The sequence below is a fragment of the Scyliorhinus canicula genome, chromosome 18, assembly GCF_902713615.1.
Source record: "Scyliorhinus canicula chromosome 18, sScyCan1.1, whole genome shotgun sequence".
Taxonomy (NCBI): Eukaryota; Metazoa; Chordata; class Chondrichthyes; order Carcharhiniformes; family Scyliorhinidae; genus Scyliorhinus; species Scyliorhinus canicula.
Window position 1 is genome coordinate 12678107 of NC_052163.1, and position 16214 is coordinate 12694320.

Consider the following 16214-nt stretch of genomic DNA (forward strand, 5'->3'; position numbering starts at 1 on the left):
TGGATTAACAAAAGGGAAACCACATGTTTGACAAATGTACTGGAATTATTTGATGGTGTAACTAATGGGGTTGATGAGGGGGAACCAATGCAGGTGGCTTATTTGGACTTTCAGAAGGCTTTCAACAAAGTCGCGCATAAGAGATTAGCGTGTAAAATTGAAGTGCATGGGATTGGGGCTAGTGTACAGAGTTGGATAGAAAACTGGTTGGCAGACAAGAAACTAAAGAGTAGGAATAAGCGGGTCTTTTTCCAATTGGCAGGCAGTGACTAGTAGGGTACTGCAGGGATCAGCACTTGGACCCCAGCTATTCACAATATATATTTATGATTGAGATGAGAAAACTAAATGTAACATTTCCAAATTTGTAGATGACGCAAAGCTGGGTGGGAGGATGAGCTGTGAGGAGGATACAGAGCTCCTTCAGTATGATTTGGACAAGCTGAGTGAGTGGACAAATGCATAATATGGATAAATGTGAGGTTATCCACTTTGGTAGCAAAAACAGGAAGGCAGATTAATATTTGATGGCCATAAATTAGGAGAGTGGAATGTGCAAAGATACGTGGGCATTCTGGTACACGCATTGCTAAAGGTAAGTATGCAGGTGCAGCAGGTGGTAAAAAAGGCAAATGATATGTTGGTCTTTATAGTGAGAAGATTTGAGTACAGGAGCAGAGATGTCTTGCTGCAATTATACAGGACCTTGGTGAGGCTCACCTGGAATATTGCAGTTTTTGTCACTTTATCTGAGGAAGGATGTGTTGTATCTGTAAAATCTCAGATACTTTGACCAGTGTATTCATCAAACGTTTTACTCAGGTACCCTTATTGCGAGACCAAACGGGTTCACGGTTTAACGCAATTGTATTCACAATTCTCTCACTCAACAAAGTATAACTCAGATTCACAGCTGAGATCCCGGTATCCCTTCACCTGGCGAAGGAGGCTGGCAAGGCTATGATTACTTGATGTGGAAATCTTCTTTGGTTTTTGAAACCCACGCTCCCTTCTTCTTGAGCGGTCTGTGCCAGGGAGACTCCCAGGTTATCGCTGAAGATCTGTTCCGATGTTGTTTCCTTTATACTAGTCTGCTGGCATTGAGTCATATACACCCACAACTGGTCGTGGTCCCATCCAGACCCCAACTCGCTAATGGGAAAAACAGGGCACTCCTAATCCAGGATGATTCAATCAAGACCTAGTGTCCTCTAAAACACCCTTGTCTGACCAGCTAACACCCAGTATGGAGTCTGATGTCCTTTGTCCTGCTGCAAAGTTGATCACCGGTGTCCGGAAATTTGGTACATATTCATAGCATGGACTTGTTGTTTTGTGTAACTGCGCGTGGGTAATCACACAGTCCATATAGCAATAATGAGTTTATATGTTCAGATGAGTGCGCTTGCAGATAGCCAGTATCAATTCAGCCGGGGCCGCGTGAAAGTTTCTGTTCCTGGCCAATGTGTATCTTCTTAGCCAGTTTTCAGTACCACAGATGTTCTTGCTGTAGAGGGAGTGCAGCAAAGGCTTATCAGACTGACCCCTGGGATGACAGGACCGACGTGTGAGGGGAGATTGAGTTGGTTAGGATTGTATTCACTGGAGTTTACAAGAATGAGGGGGGTATCTCGTAGAAACCCATAAAATTCTAACAGGACCAGACAGGGTAGATGCAGGAAGGATGTTCTGATGCCGGGGGGAGTCCCGAACCAGGGGTCACAGCCTGAGGATACAGGGTAAACCATTTAGGACTGAGATGAGGAGCAATTGCTTCACCCAGAGAGTGGTGAGTCTGTGGAATTCGCTTCCACAGAAAGCAGTTGAGGTCAAAACATATGTTTTCAAGAAAGAGTTAAATATAGCTCTTGAGGGATAAAAAGATATGGGGAGACAGTGGAAGCAGGATACACAATTGGTTGATAAGTTATTTTTTATTTTGAAAAAAATTTTGAGTACCCAATTTTATTTTTCCAATTAAGGGGCAACTTTGCGTGGCTAATCCAACTAACCTGCACATCTTTGCGTTGTGGGGGTGAAACCCATGCAGACACAGGAAGAATGTGCAAACTCCACACGGACGGTACCCCAGGGCCGGGATTCGAACCCAGGTCCTCAGCGCCGCAGTCCCAGTGCTAACCACTGCGCCACATGCCGCCCGGTTGATCAGTCATGATCATGATGAATGCCAGGACAGCCTGGAAGGGCTGAATGGCCTACTCCTGATCCTAATTTCTATGTTTCTTCCTCTTCACTGACCTAAAATCAACAATACAATTCAAATTGGGAGGATGCAAAATTTGTAAGTCACAACTGTGTTATAATGCCTCAGATGTTTAGGGAAAAATATTCCAGGAACAACTATTGGGTGTGTGTAAATGCATGCGTGTGAGAGAAGCAGAGAAAATGAGAAACGTTGCATGTCAAAGATATGTCAAGGTTGTTTGTCTCTCTCCAGGTTGATGCTGCTCTTGGACATATCAATGGCAGTGGTTCTCATGCCATTAACAATTTACAAAGGTCAAACAGCACCACGCAGGTCAACCAGCAAGCCAACGCCACATTAAGGTAACGTAGTTAACTTACATAACTGAACATTGAAGTATATCCATGTTTAGGTGGGATCTAACCTGTGTAAGCATGACGGAAATTTTGCAAATCAGTTCAATATCTGTACTGTACCCAGCAATGTGGAAAATTGCTCAGGTGTGTCCTGTACACAAAAACAGGATAAATCCAACCCATCCATGTTTGTGGGTGACTACACAATGTTCAACACCATTCCGGACTCCCCAGATAATGAAGCAGTCCATGTCCAAATGCAGCAAGACCTGGACAATATCCAGGCTTTGGCTGACAAGTGGCAACTTACATTTGTGCCACACAAGTGTCAGGCAATGACCATCTACAAGAGAGGATCTAACCACCGCCCCTTGACATTTAATGGCATTACCATCGCTGAATCCCCACAATCAACATCCTGGGGGTAACCATTGGTCAGAAATTGAACTGGACTAGCTACATTAATACTCTGGCTACCAGGGAAGGTCAAAGGCTAGGAATCCTATGGTGAGTAACTCACCTCCTGACACACACACACACACACACACACACCCCCCCCCACCCCAATATTAGCCTGTCCACCATCTACAAGGCACAAGCCAGGAGTGCATTGGAATATTCTCCCCTTGCCTGGATGAGTGCAGCTCCAGCAACACTCAAGAAGCTCAACACCATCCAGGACAAAGCAGCCTCGCTTGATTGCTCCCCCTTCCACAGACATTCAAACCCTCCACCACCGATGAACAGTGGAAGCCGTGTGTACCATCTACAAGATGCACTGTAGTAACTCACCAAGGTTCCTCAGAAAACACCTTCCAAACCCATGACCACTACCATCTAGAAGGACAAGAGCAGTAGATACCTGGGAACCCCACCACCTGGAGGTTCCCCTAGAAGTCACTCACCACCCTGACCCTCACTGTCGCTGGGTCAACATCCAGAAACTCCCTCCCAATTAGCACAGTGGTGTACCTACCCCTCAAACACTGCAGCGGTTCAAGAAGGCAGCTCATCACCGCCTTTTGAAGGGCAACTAGGGATGGGCAATAAATGTTGGCCTAACCGACAATGCTCTCGGCAAGAGAACCCCTTTCCTAATCGAACTGCACTTTCTTTCTCTTCAGAAAAGTATACAATTTCCTTTTGAAAGCCATGATTGAATCTGCCTCCACCACATTCTCGGGCAGCGCATTCCACATCCTGGAATTTGAGCCAAAAAATTTCCTCATGTCACTTCTTGTTCTTTTGCCATTCACCTTAAATCAGTGTTCCCTGGTTCTTTTTAAAAAGTATGTTTATTAAAGAATTTTTCGTAATTGTCAATACAAACCAGAACGATCAAAAAGAGGGGAAGAAAAAGGCAAAACATCACGATCAAAAACAAAAGGAGAACAACAAACAGCTCTAATTAACTTAAATGCAAAAACTATCCGAAACCCCCTAACAACTGACGGTGACTAGCTCCTTAAAAAGGGAAACAAATGGTTGCTATCTTCGATAGACCCTCTCCACCGACTCCCTGATGGTCAACTTGACTTTCTCCAAATGCAGAAATGACATTAAGTGATAATCGCACGCCCACCAAGTATATTCGCAAATTGATTCTTTCTGTGTTTTGGATAAGACTCTCCTCCCTTCAGTGGTGGTGGCTGAGTACTCAGCAATTGTTATTTCGGATCATGTCCTGCACCTTATTGATTTGACACGAGAGTTTGGTCCCACCCAACATCCACCCTGGAGATTAGACACATTGTTAGTGGATAAAAAATTAGTGAGTTTATGACCACTGCCGTAGAGGATTATATAAAGACTAATGAATCCGATTCAATCTCACCATCCACGGTGTGGGAGGCTCTTAAGGCAGTCCTCGGGGGGGGGAGAAATGATCTACTGAGCGCATTCGTTGAGGACAACAAGGTTGGAGCAGCAGAGGCGGGTGGGAGGTAGATTATCAGTACTTGCTTGATTTGTATCTAACATATTCATGTGGCTTTCTTTAGTCAATCCACATTTGTCTAAGTGGTTGCAATTTTGCCCCAGATTATCATTCCTACAAGCTTCCCCATCTTCAAGGTTAAACTGATTGGCCGATAGTTGCTGGCTTACCAGCATACCCATTTGTGAACAAGAATGTATCACTTAAAATTCTCTCGTCCCCTGGCACCATCCCTGCATCTGAGGAAGATTGGGAGATGGTAGCAATTTGGCAACTTATCTCACCATGGGACATACCGGAGGGATAATAACAATGTCTGTATTACCCGTGTGAGGGTGTATACCTTACCCGTGTGAGGGTGTATACCTTGCCCATGTGAGGGTATATACCTTGCCCATGTGAGTGTGTATACCTTGCCCATGTGAGTGTGTATACCTTGTCCATGTGAGTGTGTATACCTTGCCCGTGTGAGGGTGTATACCTTGCCCGTGTGAGGGTGTATACCTTGCCCGTGTGAGTGTGTATACCTTGCCCGTATGAGGGTGTATACCGTGCCCGTGTGAGGGTGTATACCTTGCCCGTGTGAGTGTGTATACCTTGCCCATGTGAGTGTGTATACCGTGCCCATGTGAGTGTGTATACCTTGCCCGTGTGAGGGTGTATACCTTACCCGTGTGAGGGTATATACCTTGCCCATGTGAGGGTGTATACCTTGCCCGTATGAGGGTGTATACCTTGCTCTTATGAGGGTGTATACCTTGCCCGTATGAGGGTGTATACCATGCCCATGTGAGTGTGTATACCTTGCCCGTGTGAGTGTGTATACCTTGCCCATGTGAGTGTGTATACCTTGTCTATATGAGGTTGTATACCTTGCCCGTGTGAGGGTGTATACCTTGCCCGAGTGAGGGTATATATGCCCGAGTGAGGGTATATACCTTGCCCATGTCAGGGTTTATACCTTGCCTGAGTGAGGGTATATACCTTGCCCGAGTGAGGGTATATACCTTGCCCATGTCAGGGTTTATACCTTGCCCATGTGAGGGTGTACACCTTGCCCGTGTGAGGATGTATACCTTGCCCATGTCAGGGTTTATACCTTGCCCATGTGAGGGTGTACACCTTGCCCGTGTGAGGATGTATACCTTGCCCATGTCAGGGTTTATACCTTGCCCATGTGAGGATGTATACGTATAGGTGGAGAACCTGCCACCTTCCCGCCTCCACCCTGATTGAGTCCAGAGCGGGAAGGTCTGTGGATTAAAGGCCAGCGCCTGAAAGGGATACAGCCTTAAACAAAAAAACAGATCACAAATGAAACTTGAAACAGTTTGGCCAGGCTAAGGAGCACATTCACGAGGTGGTCCTCCTCCTTGCCTGCTCCACTCTGCGCCAGGTGCCCATAGATCAGGGGCGTGGGAGTGAAGCGCAAACAAATCTGTAATACGAGGGTTTTAAAAAAATTTAAAAGGTGACAATGGTTTCACGGTCAATCATTAGACTTTTAATTCCGGATCTAGCTTTTTGCTTTTATTGAATTCAAATTCCACCATCTGCCGTGGTGGGATTTGAACCAGGGTCCCCAGAGCATTGCACTGGGTTTCTGGAGTCCCGTGACAATACCAGTTCGCCACTGCTTCAGGCAGGCCCTGTGGATTGCACTCCTGCCCCACTGCCAGTTGAGGCCCTCAAGGGAGCATTAATTGCCCACTTAAACTTCTGATCCTGCCACCATTGGGATTAACCCAGTGACGGCCATGCCTGTGGCCAAGCCAAGTTGTCCTGTGCAATGTGCCGCAAATTTAGCATCTCTGGTCTTGGAACATGGAGCTAAAGAGTAACTTTTTTGTGGGAGGGAAATCAGTGAGCCGTCTGATTTTATTTCTTGGGGAGAGAGGGGTTTATTTTATGTACATCTAATATTGGCAGCATCAAATCATGGAATATAACACTTTCATCAGGCTCTTTCCCCTGAAAACTATTTGAAGAAGCAATTTGCAAGAAAATCACTCATTTCAAATGAAATCAAATAGTTTTCCCAGAGGTTGAATTTACCATTCTGATGTTTAATCAGAGGAGAGCTGAAGTTATTGCATCTCCCCTAATATAGTGACTGTAGATTGGTGCTCGTGTGTTGGTGATTAGTGACAGTAGGTGGCAGTGTGTCCACACATGTGCCAGTTATATATCTGATCGGTGAATGGTACCCAGATAGTGAGTGAGCACATTTGTGAGTAACAATTCCCTCCCCAACTATGGCAAGTTTCAGTAAAATCCAGGCTGCTGGCAGCTACTCATGGGAAGGTGCAGTTTGCTCACTGTATTCGCATGAATATGTGATTTATTAAATCAATTGATCAATGTATTTTCTTCCTGCTGCCTAGTTTTGACTGGAGTAACGGTGCAGTGACTTTAAGGTGCAGAGTTTTTAAAAATAAATTTAGAGTACCCAATTCATTTTTTTCCAATTAAGGGGCAATTTAGTGTGGTCAATCCACCTATCCTGCAGATCCTTTTTTGTATTATGGGGGTGAAACCCACGCAAACACGGGGAGAATGTGCAAACTCCACACAGACAGTGACTCAGAGCCAGGATTGAACCTGGGACCTCAGCGCCGTAAGGCCGCAATGCTAACCACTGTACCACCATGATGCCCGCTAAGGTGCAGAGTTAGATTTCTAATGTGCGGTCATGCAATGCACTTGACAGATCTGTAAAAGAGCACAGTTTGGAAACTCGTGAGAAACCTGTGTTCGTTGGAAGCTCTGAATTGTGAGAATTAAGACTTTGGAAAAAGTGAACATCAGGAATTGATTGTAAAAATAAAAAAATTGATGAGTAACTTTTGTCGTTCAATACAAGTCCATTGACGAAAATAAATCCAGGGACTGGTTTAGCACAGGGCTAAAGAGATGGCTTTGAAAGCAGACCAAGGCAGGCCAGCAACGCAGGTTCAATTCCCGTACCAGCCTCCCCGAACAGGCGCTGGAATGTGGTGACTAGGGGCTTTTCACAGTAACTTAATTTGAAGCCTATTTGTGACAATAAGTGATTTTCATTTCATTTTCATTTTCATTTCATTAATTGTGCCGTTTGCCTTTTCTCTCCTTAGTGAAGAGCGAGCAGGTGATTTCCTAGCGTTGTTCGATAGCTCTGCAGCTGGGAGGAAAAAGCTGTCCAGTTTGAGCAAGACGTCCCCAGGGAAGAGAACCACGTGGAATGTACTGGTAATTTTGGATTAACCAAACCTTTCAGGCTTTGAGAGCGCAAGACAGGCTGTACCTTTTATCTTTCAGGCTCCTCAGTAGAGCTAAGGCTTGGGGAAGTAAGGTTGCTATCCTTTTATTGGATCTCCCCTTTCCTGAAGTACTGAACATTTCCTGGGCGACAGTTTCCCGTGCTAGATGTCCCTAAGTATTCCGAGGGCCAAATGGAATTTAATCCCGTTCACCTCCCCAGTGAAGTGAGGCTTGTTATTTGAACAGCTATCCAAGAGGTGCAACAAAGCAAACAACATTAAAAGTAGCTGGTAGACACCAAAACATCCCGAGACAAAGATTACCTTGGAAGCCTGTCCTTTTTTGACTAATCTATTGCATCATACCCGCTCCCCTACCAAACGTCAGCTACCTGTCAGCGTTGCATCACAATCAATCATCGTGGTTTCCAACCAACCAACCAATCATTCCCGTACCAGCCTCCCCGAACAGGCGCCGGAATGTGGCGACTAGGGGCTTTTCACAGTACCTTCATTGAAGCCTACTCGTGACAAGAAGCGATTTTCATTTTTTTCATTTTTCATCTTCAGAAACTTGGAAGATTTCAATTGTATCGTCTCAAAAAACTGTTTGATTCCGGAGGTAGGGGAGATCGTGGGTTGAATGTCATGCTAGATGTGGGCGAGGTGTTTTCTTCCCCCCCCCCCCGCTCATGAAGGAAAGTTGCCAAAGGTGGTGGGTTTGTCCAGCAGCGTTCCAGTTCCTTTATCTCGGCTGTTTGCTTCACTTTTCCAGTACTGTTCATTTAAACGAAAACACTCCCTCCTGACTTCAATCCAAGCTCCCATTGGAAAAAAAATCGGAGGAAAAAACACAATCAAGAGGAAATATATTTGTGAGTGCTACGTGACTTGAGTATGACAATCCTGGCCATTTATTGTCATTATTGCCTCTTATCTTATTATGTTCGGTAGTCTAATGTACGGTATGGGGAGAAGAACCCGTGTTATACATGCCACTCATGGGAAATATGAAATACTATCTCTTCAATCTCCAGAATACTGCTCTAAATTGTGCCAGTAATGAATTGAATTATGTTGCATAATTAGAGCATCTAAAAACAGTAAGATTTCAGTCTTTAATTTTTTTTAGCTGTTGGTATGAGGTATCATGTGCATAGTTTTCAACTAATTCTGTGTTGCCCGCATGCAATGTTCCGTTGCTTCTTTGGTTCTGTTATAGACCCCAGAAAAAAATCAATTGTACTTGTGTGTGTTAGGGATAGGATATAGCTTTAAGTTTAATTTGTATTTCTGTATTGGTGTGTTTAGAAAGGGGGAACTTGAGTTTTGGTTTCACTTTAAGAGATGCCTGCATTCTAATCAGGTTTTCCGAGTCTTGGAGGGAAGGTGACAAACACAAAGTAGAAAGAAACTGTGCTGTTGCTTTGCAATAGGGGATTTCAGGGAGACGCTCAGATATACAATGTGATCCAGAAGGAAACGGCTTTCTACAGAAAGTGCCAGGACAGGCAAGAGATGGAAAGGGACAGTTAGCAAAGCCAAAAGCAGGGTTTTGAACAGGAGAAAGTAAACCACAGAATCCCTACAGTGCAGAAGGAGGCTATTCAGCCCATTGGTTCTGCACCGACCGTCTGAAAGAGCCCCCCCACCCAGGCCCCCTCCTCCATCCTATCCCGGTAACCCCACCTAACCTGCACATCTTTGGAAACTTAAGTGGCAATATATCACGGCCAATCCACCTAACCTGGACATCTTTGGACTGTGGGAGGAAACCGGAGCATCCGCAGGAAACCCACGCAGACTCAGGGAGAATATGCAAGCTCCACGCAGACAGTCACCCAAGGCCAGAATTGAACCTGGGTCCCTGGCCCTGTGAGGCAGCAGTGCTAACCACTATGTCACCAGGAAAGGTCGTAAGAAAACCTTCTAGTCGAAGGGAAAGAACAGGAATCTGGAAAAGGTGCTGTTAAGTGAATTCAAATGAGGAGCAGAGGAAAAGGTTCCATGATAAAACACGAAGATGTAGGAAGCAGACATAAAGCGAAGTAGGCTTGCGAGAAGCCAGAATAACAGTGGAGGCAGCCAGAGTTTGGTGACTATGCTACAGGCCTGTGAAGCAATGGTGTTCTGTTGGCGTAGCTGAATATCTGAGTGTGCTTGGAAGATGAAGCTTGAATGCACGTGGCCATCCAGGGGAATACTCGTCTGCATTATAGTGACCTGAATGCCTCCTGCTTCAGAAAAGAATCCAGTCCTTCTGTAATACTATGCGGTTGTATTTCTCCTATTTGAGATGTGAGAACTGAACATAGAAACATAGACTATTGGTGCAGGATTAGGCCATTCAGCCCTTCGAGCCTGCACCACTATTCAATATGATCATGGCTGATCATGCAAATTCAGTATCCCATTCCCGCTTTCTCTCCATACCCCTTGGTCCCTTTAGCCGCAAGGGCCACATCCAGCTCCCTCTTGAATGTATCCAACAAACTGGTCCCAACAGCTTTCTGTGGTAGAGAGTTCCACAAGTTCACAACTCTCTGAGAGAAGAAGTTCTTCCTCGTCTCAGTCCTGATTGGTTTACCCCTTATTCTCAGGCTGTGACCCCTAGTTCTGTACATCCTCAACAGCAGGAATATTCTTCCCGCATCAGTCATCATCAGCATTTTTTATGTTTCTATGAGATCCCCTCTAAACTCCAGTGAGTACAAACCCAGTTGATCCAGTCTTTCTCCATATGTCATAGAATTCATAGAATTTACAGTGCAGAAGGAGGCCATTCGGCCCATCGTGTCTGCACCGGCTCTTGGAAAGAGCACCCTACCCAAGGTCAACACCTCCACCCTATCCCCATAACCCAGTAACCCCACCCAACACTAAGGCCAATTTTGGTCACTACGGGCAATTTAGCATGGCCAATCCACCTAACCTGCACATCTTTGGACTGTGGGAGGAAACCGGAGCACCCGGAGGAATCCCACGCAGACACGGGGAGGACGTACAGACTCCGCACAGACAGTGACCCAAGCCGGGAATCGAACCTGGGACCCAGGCGCTGTGAAGCAATTATGCTAACCACTATGCTACCGTGCTGCCCTGTCATCCCGGGAATTAGTCTAGTAAAGCTTTGCTGGACACCCTCAATAGCAAGAATGTCCTTCCTCAAACCAGGAGACCAAAACTACACACAATACTCAAGGTGTGGCCTCACCAAGGCCCTAAAGCACTTGGTGTTGATGAGAGGCAGGCAGACAAAAGAATAATCTTTATTAGTGTCACAAGTATGCTTACATTAATATTGCAATGAAGTTATTGTGAAAATCCCCTAGTTGCCACACCCCGGTGCCTGTTCGGGTACACAGAGGGAGAATTCAGAATGTCCAATTCACCTGACAGCACATCTTTTGGGAATTGTGGGAGAAAACCAAAGCGCCCGGAGGAAACCCACACAGACACAGGAAAATGTGCAGAATCCGCACAGACAGTGACCCAAGTGGGAATCAAACCTGGGACCCTGGCCCTGTGAAGCAACACTGCTAACCACTATACTACTGTGCCACCAATGCCTACCATCATGTGCTCCTGGCCTCACAATATAATATTAGAAGGGTCTGGTTTTCCTGTTTCCAATGCAAGCAATTAATTTCACAACCATTAGATGGAATGTTAATATATATGTTTGTACAATAACATGCCGTTTCTCTACCCACCAACCTTTGTTTCTTTCCCAATGGCAGGATGAGGAGCCCAGAGCTTTCCCAGTTCCTGTTAGTGGTCGCAGTACCAGTACTGTTGATGTGCCAGTCTTGACTAGAAGGAGGGAGGCAACTGTGTCACTAGCAGCCAACTTCACAGCCAACAATCGGTTAGTCGGTCTATAGAAAGCTATAATAAAAATGTAAGGGGGGAAAAGAAAACCCTGCATATTGCAAGTACCGTTAAACTTTGTGCAATGTGGAAATGTTCGTTTTAACAGCATAAAGGTGCAGTATTGTTTTTACATTGGTGAACAGTGGGGCTGCCCCCATTCTTCCGTGCTTCCAATCCTAACGGTGTCCAATTTGGATCAGCATCAGGAAGAATATAAGGACCCTTCCGAAGATGCAGAGGGGGAGATTTACCAGGATGGTTATGTTGGAGAAACTGGGGTTGTTCTGCTTGGTGCAAAAGGAGATTGAGGGGAGATTTGATCAAGGTGTACCGATTATGACCAGTTTAGAGAAGGTAGACAAAGAAAATCTTTTCCCAATAGCTGATAGTTCAAGGACTTGGAGGCACCGATTTTAAGGTTTTGGGCAAGAGGTGCAGTGGGTATGTGAGGAAGTTTTTTTTATGCAACGAGGGGTAATGACCTGGAACTTACTATCTGTGTGGGTGGTGCAAACAGAGACTATGAATGATTTCAAAAGAAATGGGTTTCCTCCGGGGGCTCCGGTTTCCTCCCACTGTCCAAAGATGTGCGGGTTAGGTGGATTGGCCATGCTAAATTGCCCGTAGTGTCCTAAAAAGTAAGGTTGGGGGGGGGGGGGGGTTGTTGGGTTACGGGTATAGGGTGGATACGTGGGTTTGAGTAGGGTGATCATTGCTCGGCACAACATCGAGGGCCGAAGGGCCTGTTCTGTGCTGTACTGTTCTAAATCGAATGGGAACCTGAGGGAAATACACTTGCAGCACCACAGGGCTAGAGTTGGGAATGCTTTGTAAGTTCCACAGAGAACCAGCATAGACCTGATGGGCCGAAATGCCACCTGCACCATAATGACTCCATGATAGGACCAATACATCTTACTATGGTGACTATTAAGTGTGTTTTTTCTCAATGAGTAAACTGTGCCACCATGCATTGATGCCGTGATTTAACCACTTGCGATTAATAAATTAAATACTCGGCTGAAAGATTTGAAGTACGATCTACATCACAAAGGGCCAATTTTAAAAATCATTATTATGACATTAAGCAATTGCTTCTTGTCTTATTGCTTTCTTTATGTTAGGCAGGCTGACCAGCGTGATGGTGAAGCTCTTGTATTTATCACCTGGTCTGGGAGCTGGAATCTGACTGCAGACCTGTCAGCGAGCTCGCACATCAACTAGTGATCTTGGCATGAAGTCTGCTGCACTGTGGTATTGAGAGAGAGAAAAAAAAAATCAAAGTTGTGGGATTGCAGCACTACAGATTCTACCACCAAGATGAGCCCAACATCTGCATAGTGGTTAGAAATTGATTTTTGTGAAGTGCATTGCAGTGCCATCTAATTTTATTTCATTGTGCAAGCCGTGCTTGAAGTTAAAGCCAGATTGCAATAAGTTGAGTCTGGTGAAAAAGAAGAAAGTCGGAGCACTAAAGCATTGGGTTGTATCTGCCAGACATTGCAGCTTGCAATCGTGACGTTAAACATTGTGCACTTGAAGTGTTTTTTTTCTGGTACTTTAATAATCTTTTCCAAAGCGACTGCATAGGATGGACGGATCATCGGCAACTTGAAATGACCCGTTTATGTTTTTCCCTTTCTCTCACTTCTTTTTCTGACCCCATCCCAAAGTCCATGCATCAGTCGGTGCAGCCTGTGCAGCCTGTAGAGAACCCCCCCCTTGACCAAGATGTGTTAAACAGCTCTATTTTTAGTTCAATAAAAAAATGTTACTCCTATATCTATTTTACATTTTTTTTTAAAAGAGTAATATTGGGTAAGGGTACACTAACATTGCAAATTGTTTCCTTCATATTCTGAAGGAAATTCATTTTTTGTTTTCCTCCCTCCAACCCTCAGGATGTCCTTTCAGTAAATGTAACGTTTGTGGGATCTATATACATTGTTCGTGAACGTACAGATGTAAGAGAATAATGGCAACTGGGTTTTAGTTACACTTGCATTTTTCCGTGCCTTGGTATGTAACCACAGAAAAGCTTACATTTTTTTTTGAAGTATCATAAGCCCCCCCCTAATGGTGTGAATTCGTTGCTGATTATCTTTCCTTTGTGGGTGAATATTTTTTGTCATGCTTTCCTTTTCAGGAGCAACAAGGGAACTGTTGGGAATTCTGTCACCACAATGCTGCACAATAACTACTCGACTGTAGATAAGCCTTTGACTCCAAAAAGCTCCAACCAGAAAGCAACATCTCTCAAGTAAGTTTTAAGATTCTCATTGGTAGTCAAAGCTATCCAAACACCAATTAATTTCCCACTCCATTGGCTTATTTAGGAAATGATAATGTTTGAATCCATATGCTTTGTTGATGCATAGAGCAAAGAAGAGCACATTTTGGCCTGTAGGTACTCTGTAGCTCAGTTTTGTGCAGTTTTTTTTCCCAAGGGTTTGGTGAATCAATTCTAAAGTGCCAATCCCCTCTAGAATAGTGGCAACAGAAGGAATTCCCCAAGAATTGAATCCCAATTTCAAGAGCGCTACAATATTGATGTAGATGTAGGCCCAACTTGCATATAGAACATAAAAAAATACAGCACAGAACATGCTCTTCGGCCCACTATGTTGTGCTGAACTTTTGTCCTAGATTAAGAACAAATTAATCTACACCCCATCATTCTACTGTAATCCATGTAACTATCCAATAACCTCTTGAAAGTCCCGAATGTTTCTGACTCAACTACTTCCACAGGCAGTACATTCCATGCCCCTACTACTCTCTGGGTAAAGAACCTACCTCTGAAACCCCTCCCTCTATCTTCCACCATTCACCTTAAATTTATGACCCCTTGTAATAGTTTGTTCTACCTGGGGAAAAAAGTCTCTGACTGTCTACTCTATCTATTCCCCTTTGACTGCATACCCAAATTAAAGTCTATTATTATTGCAGCTTAAAGCAAAAAATCCAGAAGACCTATCCTGAATAATTAAACAAAAAAAATGTATTTCCAATTGGAGTTTGTAATGAAGGTGATATGCCATCTACCTGACATGGTCACTTCTCATATATAAAGAGCTTGCCATGTAATTCATTTGTCACTTGTTCGCTTAGTTACTTTGGGCCCTGATCTGGCAACATCTTGATTTTTAACATTCTCATCCTTGTTTTCAAATCCCTCCATGTTTTCACCCAACCCCGCCTCTGTAGCCTCCTCCTGCCCTTGTAAAATCTCAGTACTTCGCCAATTTTGCCCTTTCTGCTCTTCCCTGCATATCTCCTCACCTCTGGAATTCCCTCTCTAAAACGTTCTGCCTGCTGTATCCTTCTCCTCTAAGATACTCTTTAAACCATCCTCCTTTGTTCAAGTTTTGTCCAACTCTCCTAATACCTGTTTTTGTGGCATGATGTTGTTATGGGCCAGGGTTTAGAGATCCCCAAAGTGTATCATGGAGTTCACCTGACCCACAACTTTTAATAGATTGTGGTATGGGGAGCACACGGCCCACTCTACAGGTGTGGTACAGCAGAAATGGAAAAATATTTTTTAAAGCAAAACAATGTTTATTCTATGAACTCAAGTTAACCTTATTAAAACATACAGTGAACATCTCAGCAACCATTAATCCAAATGCAACCCCCAAATAATACAACACTAAGTAATCCTTTAAGCTTTCCTTTTAACATCCATAAGACTTAAAACACCTTTTACCAGAAGCACATCAGGTTAAAGTCACTACTGTTATTAGTTTTAAATCACCAGGATCGTTTTACAGTCTTTAGATTACAGAGAGAGATTCATACACCTTCTGGCTGTGACTGCAGCTATCCAGTTCTGAAAACGAAACTAAAACACACGCTACAGCAAACAGCCTAAAACGAAAGTAAAAAACTGACAGACAGCCCAGCTCCACCTACTCTCTGACATCACTGCAGTAGTAAACACCCATTTCTTAAAGGTACTCTCACTACAGATATTTCTATACACACCCATTTATAAACACCCATTTCTGACAGCGGAATTCTCTACTCCCGCCGCTTGTCAATGGGATTTCGCCGTTGGAAAATGCACTGGTGGGGGAGGGTACGCTGCCCGCGGGGAAAGAGAATCCCAACAGCCAGAGAATTCTGACCAATAAGATGGCTGATCTGATTATGACTTTCACTCCACTTTCCTGCCTTAACCCTTATAACAGTGGTTAGCACTGCTGCCTCACAGCTGCAGGGTCCCAGGTTCCATTCCCGGCTTGGGTCACTGTCTGTGCGGAGTCTGCACGTTCTCCCTGTGTCTGCGTGGCTTTCCTCCGGGTGCTCCGATTTCCTGCCACAAGTCCCGAAAGACGTGCTTGTTAGGTGAATTGGACATTCTGAATTCTCCCTCCTTGTACCCGAACATGCGCCGGAATGTGGTGACTAGGGGATTTTAACAGTAACTTCATTGCAGTGTTAATGTAAGCCTACTGGTGACACTAATAAAGATTATTATAACTCCCCTGTCAATCAAAAAATTGGGTGGGGGTGGGGGGGGGGGGGGGGGGGGGGGGGGGGCTGCGGAATAATCTAGACTTGATGTCGTGGCCTGGGGCAACAGTTCTACTGACTGCTGC

At 44.6% G+C, this 16214-nt stretch overlaps 1 protein-coding gene across 4 annotated transcripts in view; it reads left to right on the forward strand.

Annotated features, from left to right (window-relative positions):
• The window catches only part of cep131 (centrosomal protein 131), a 117281-nt gene that overhangs the window by 14825 nt on the left and 86242 nt on the right, over nt 1-16214 (forward strand). For 2 of the 4 annotated variants that reach the window (XM_038777085.1, XM_038777087.1), the window contains exons 3-6: nt 2459-2568; nt 7612-7726; nt 11478-11605; nt 13757-13870. In XM_038777085.1, the coding sequence (XP_038633013.1) occupies nt 2459-2568; nt 7612-7726; nt 11478-11605; nt 13757-13870 (467 nt within the window). Of the gene's footprint in view, nt 1-2458; nt 2569-7611; nt 7727-8512; nt 8613-11477; nt 11606-13756; nt 13871-16214 lie in introns of those variants that run through there. The other 2 variants (XM_038777088.1, XM_038777086.1) reach the window with 2 other exon arrangements.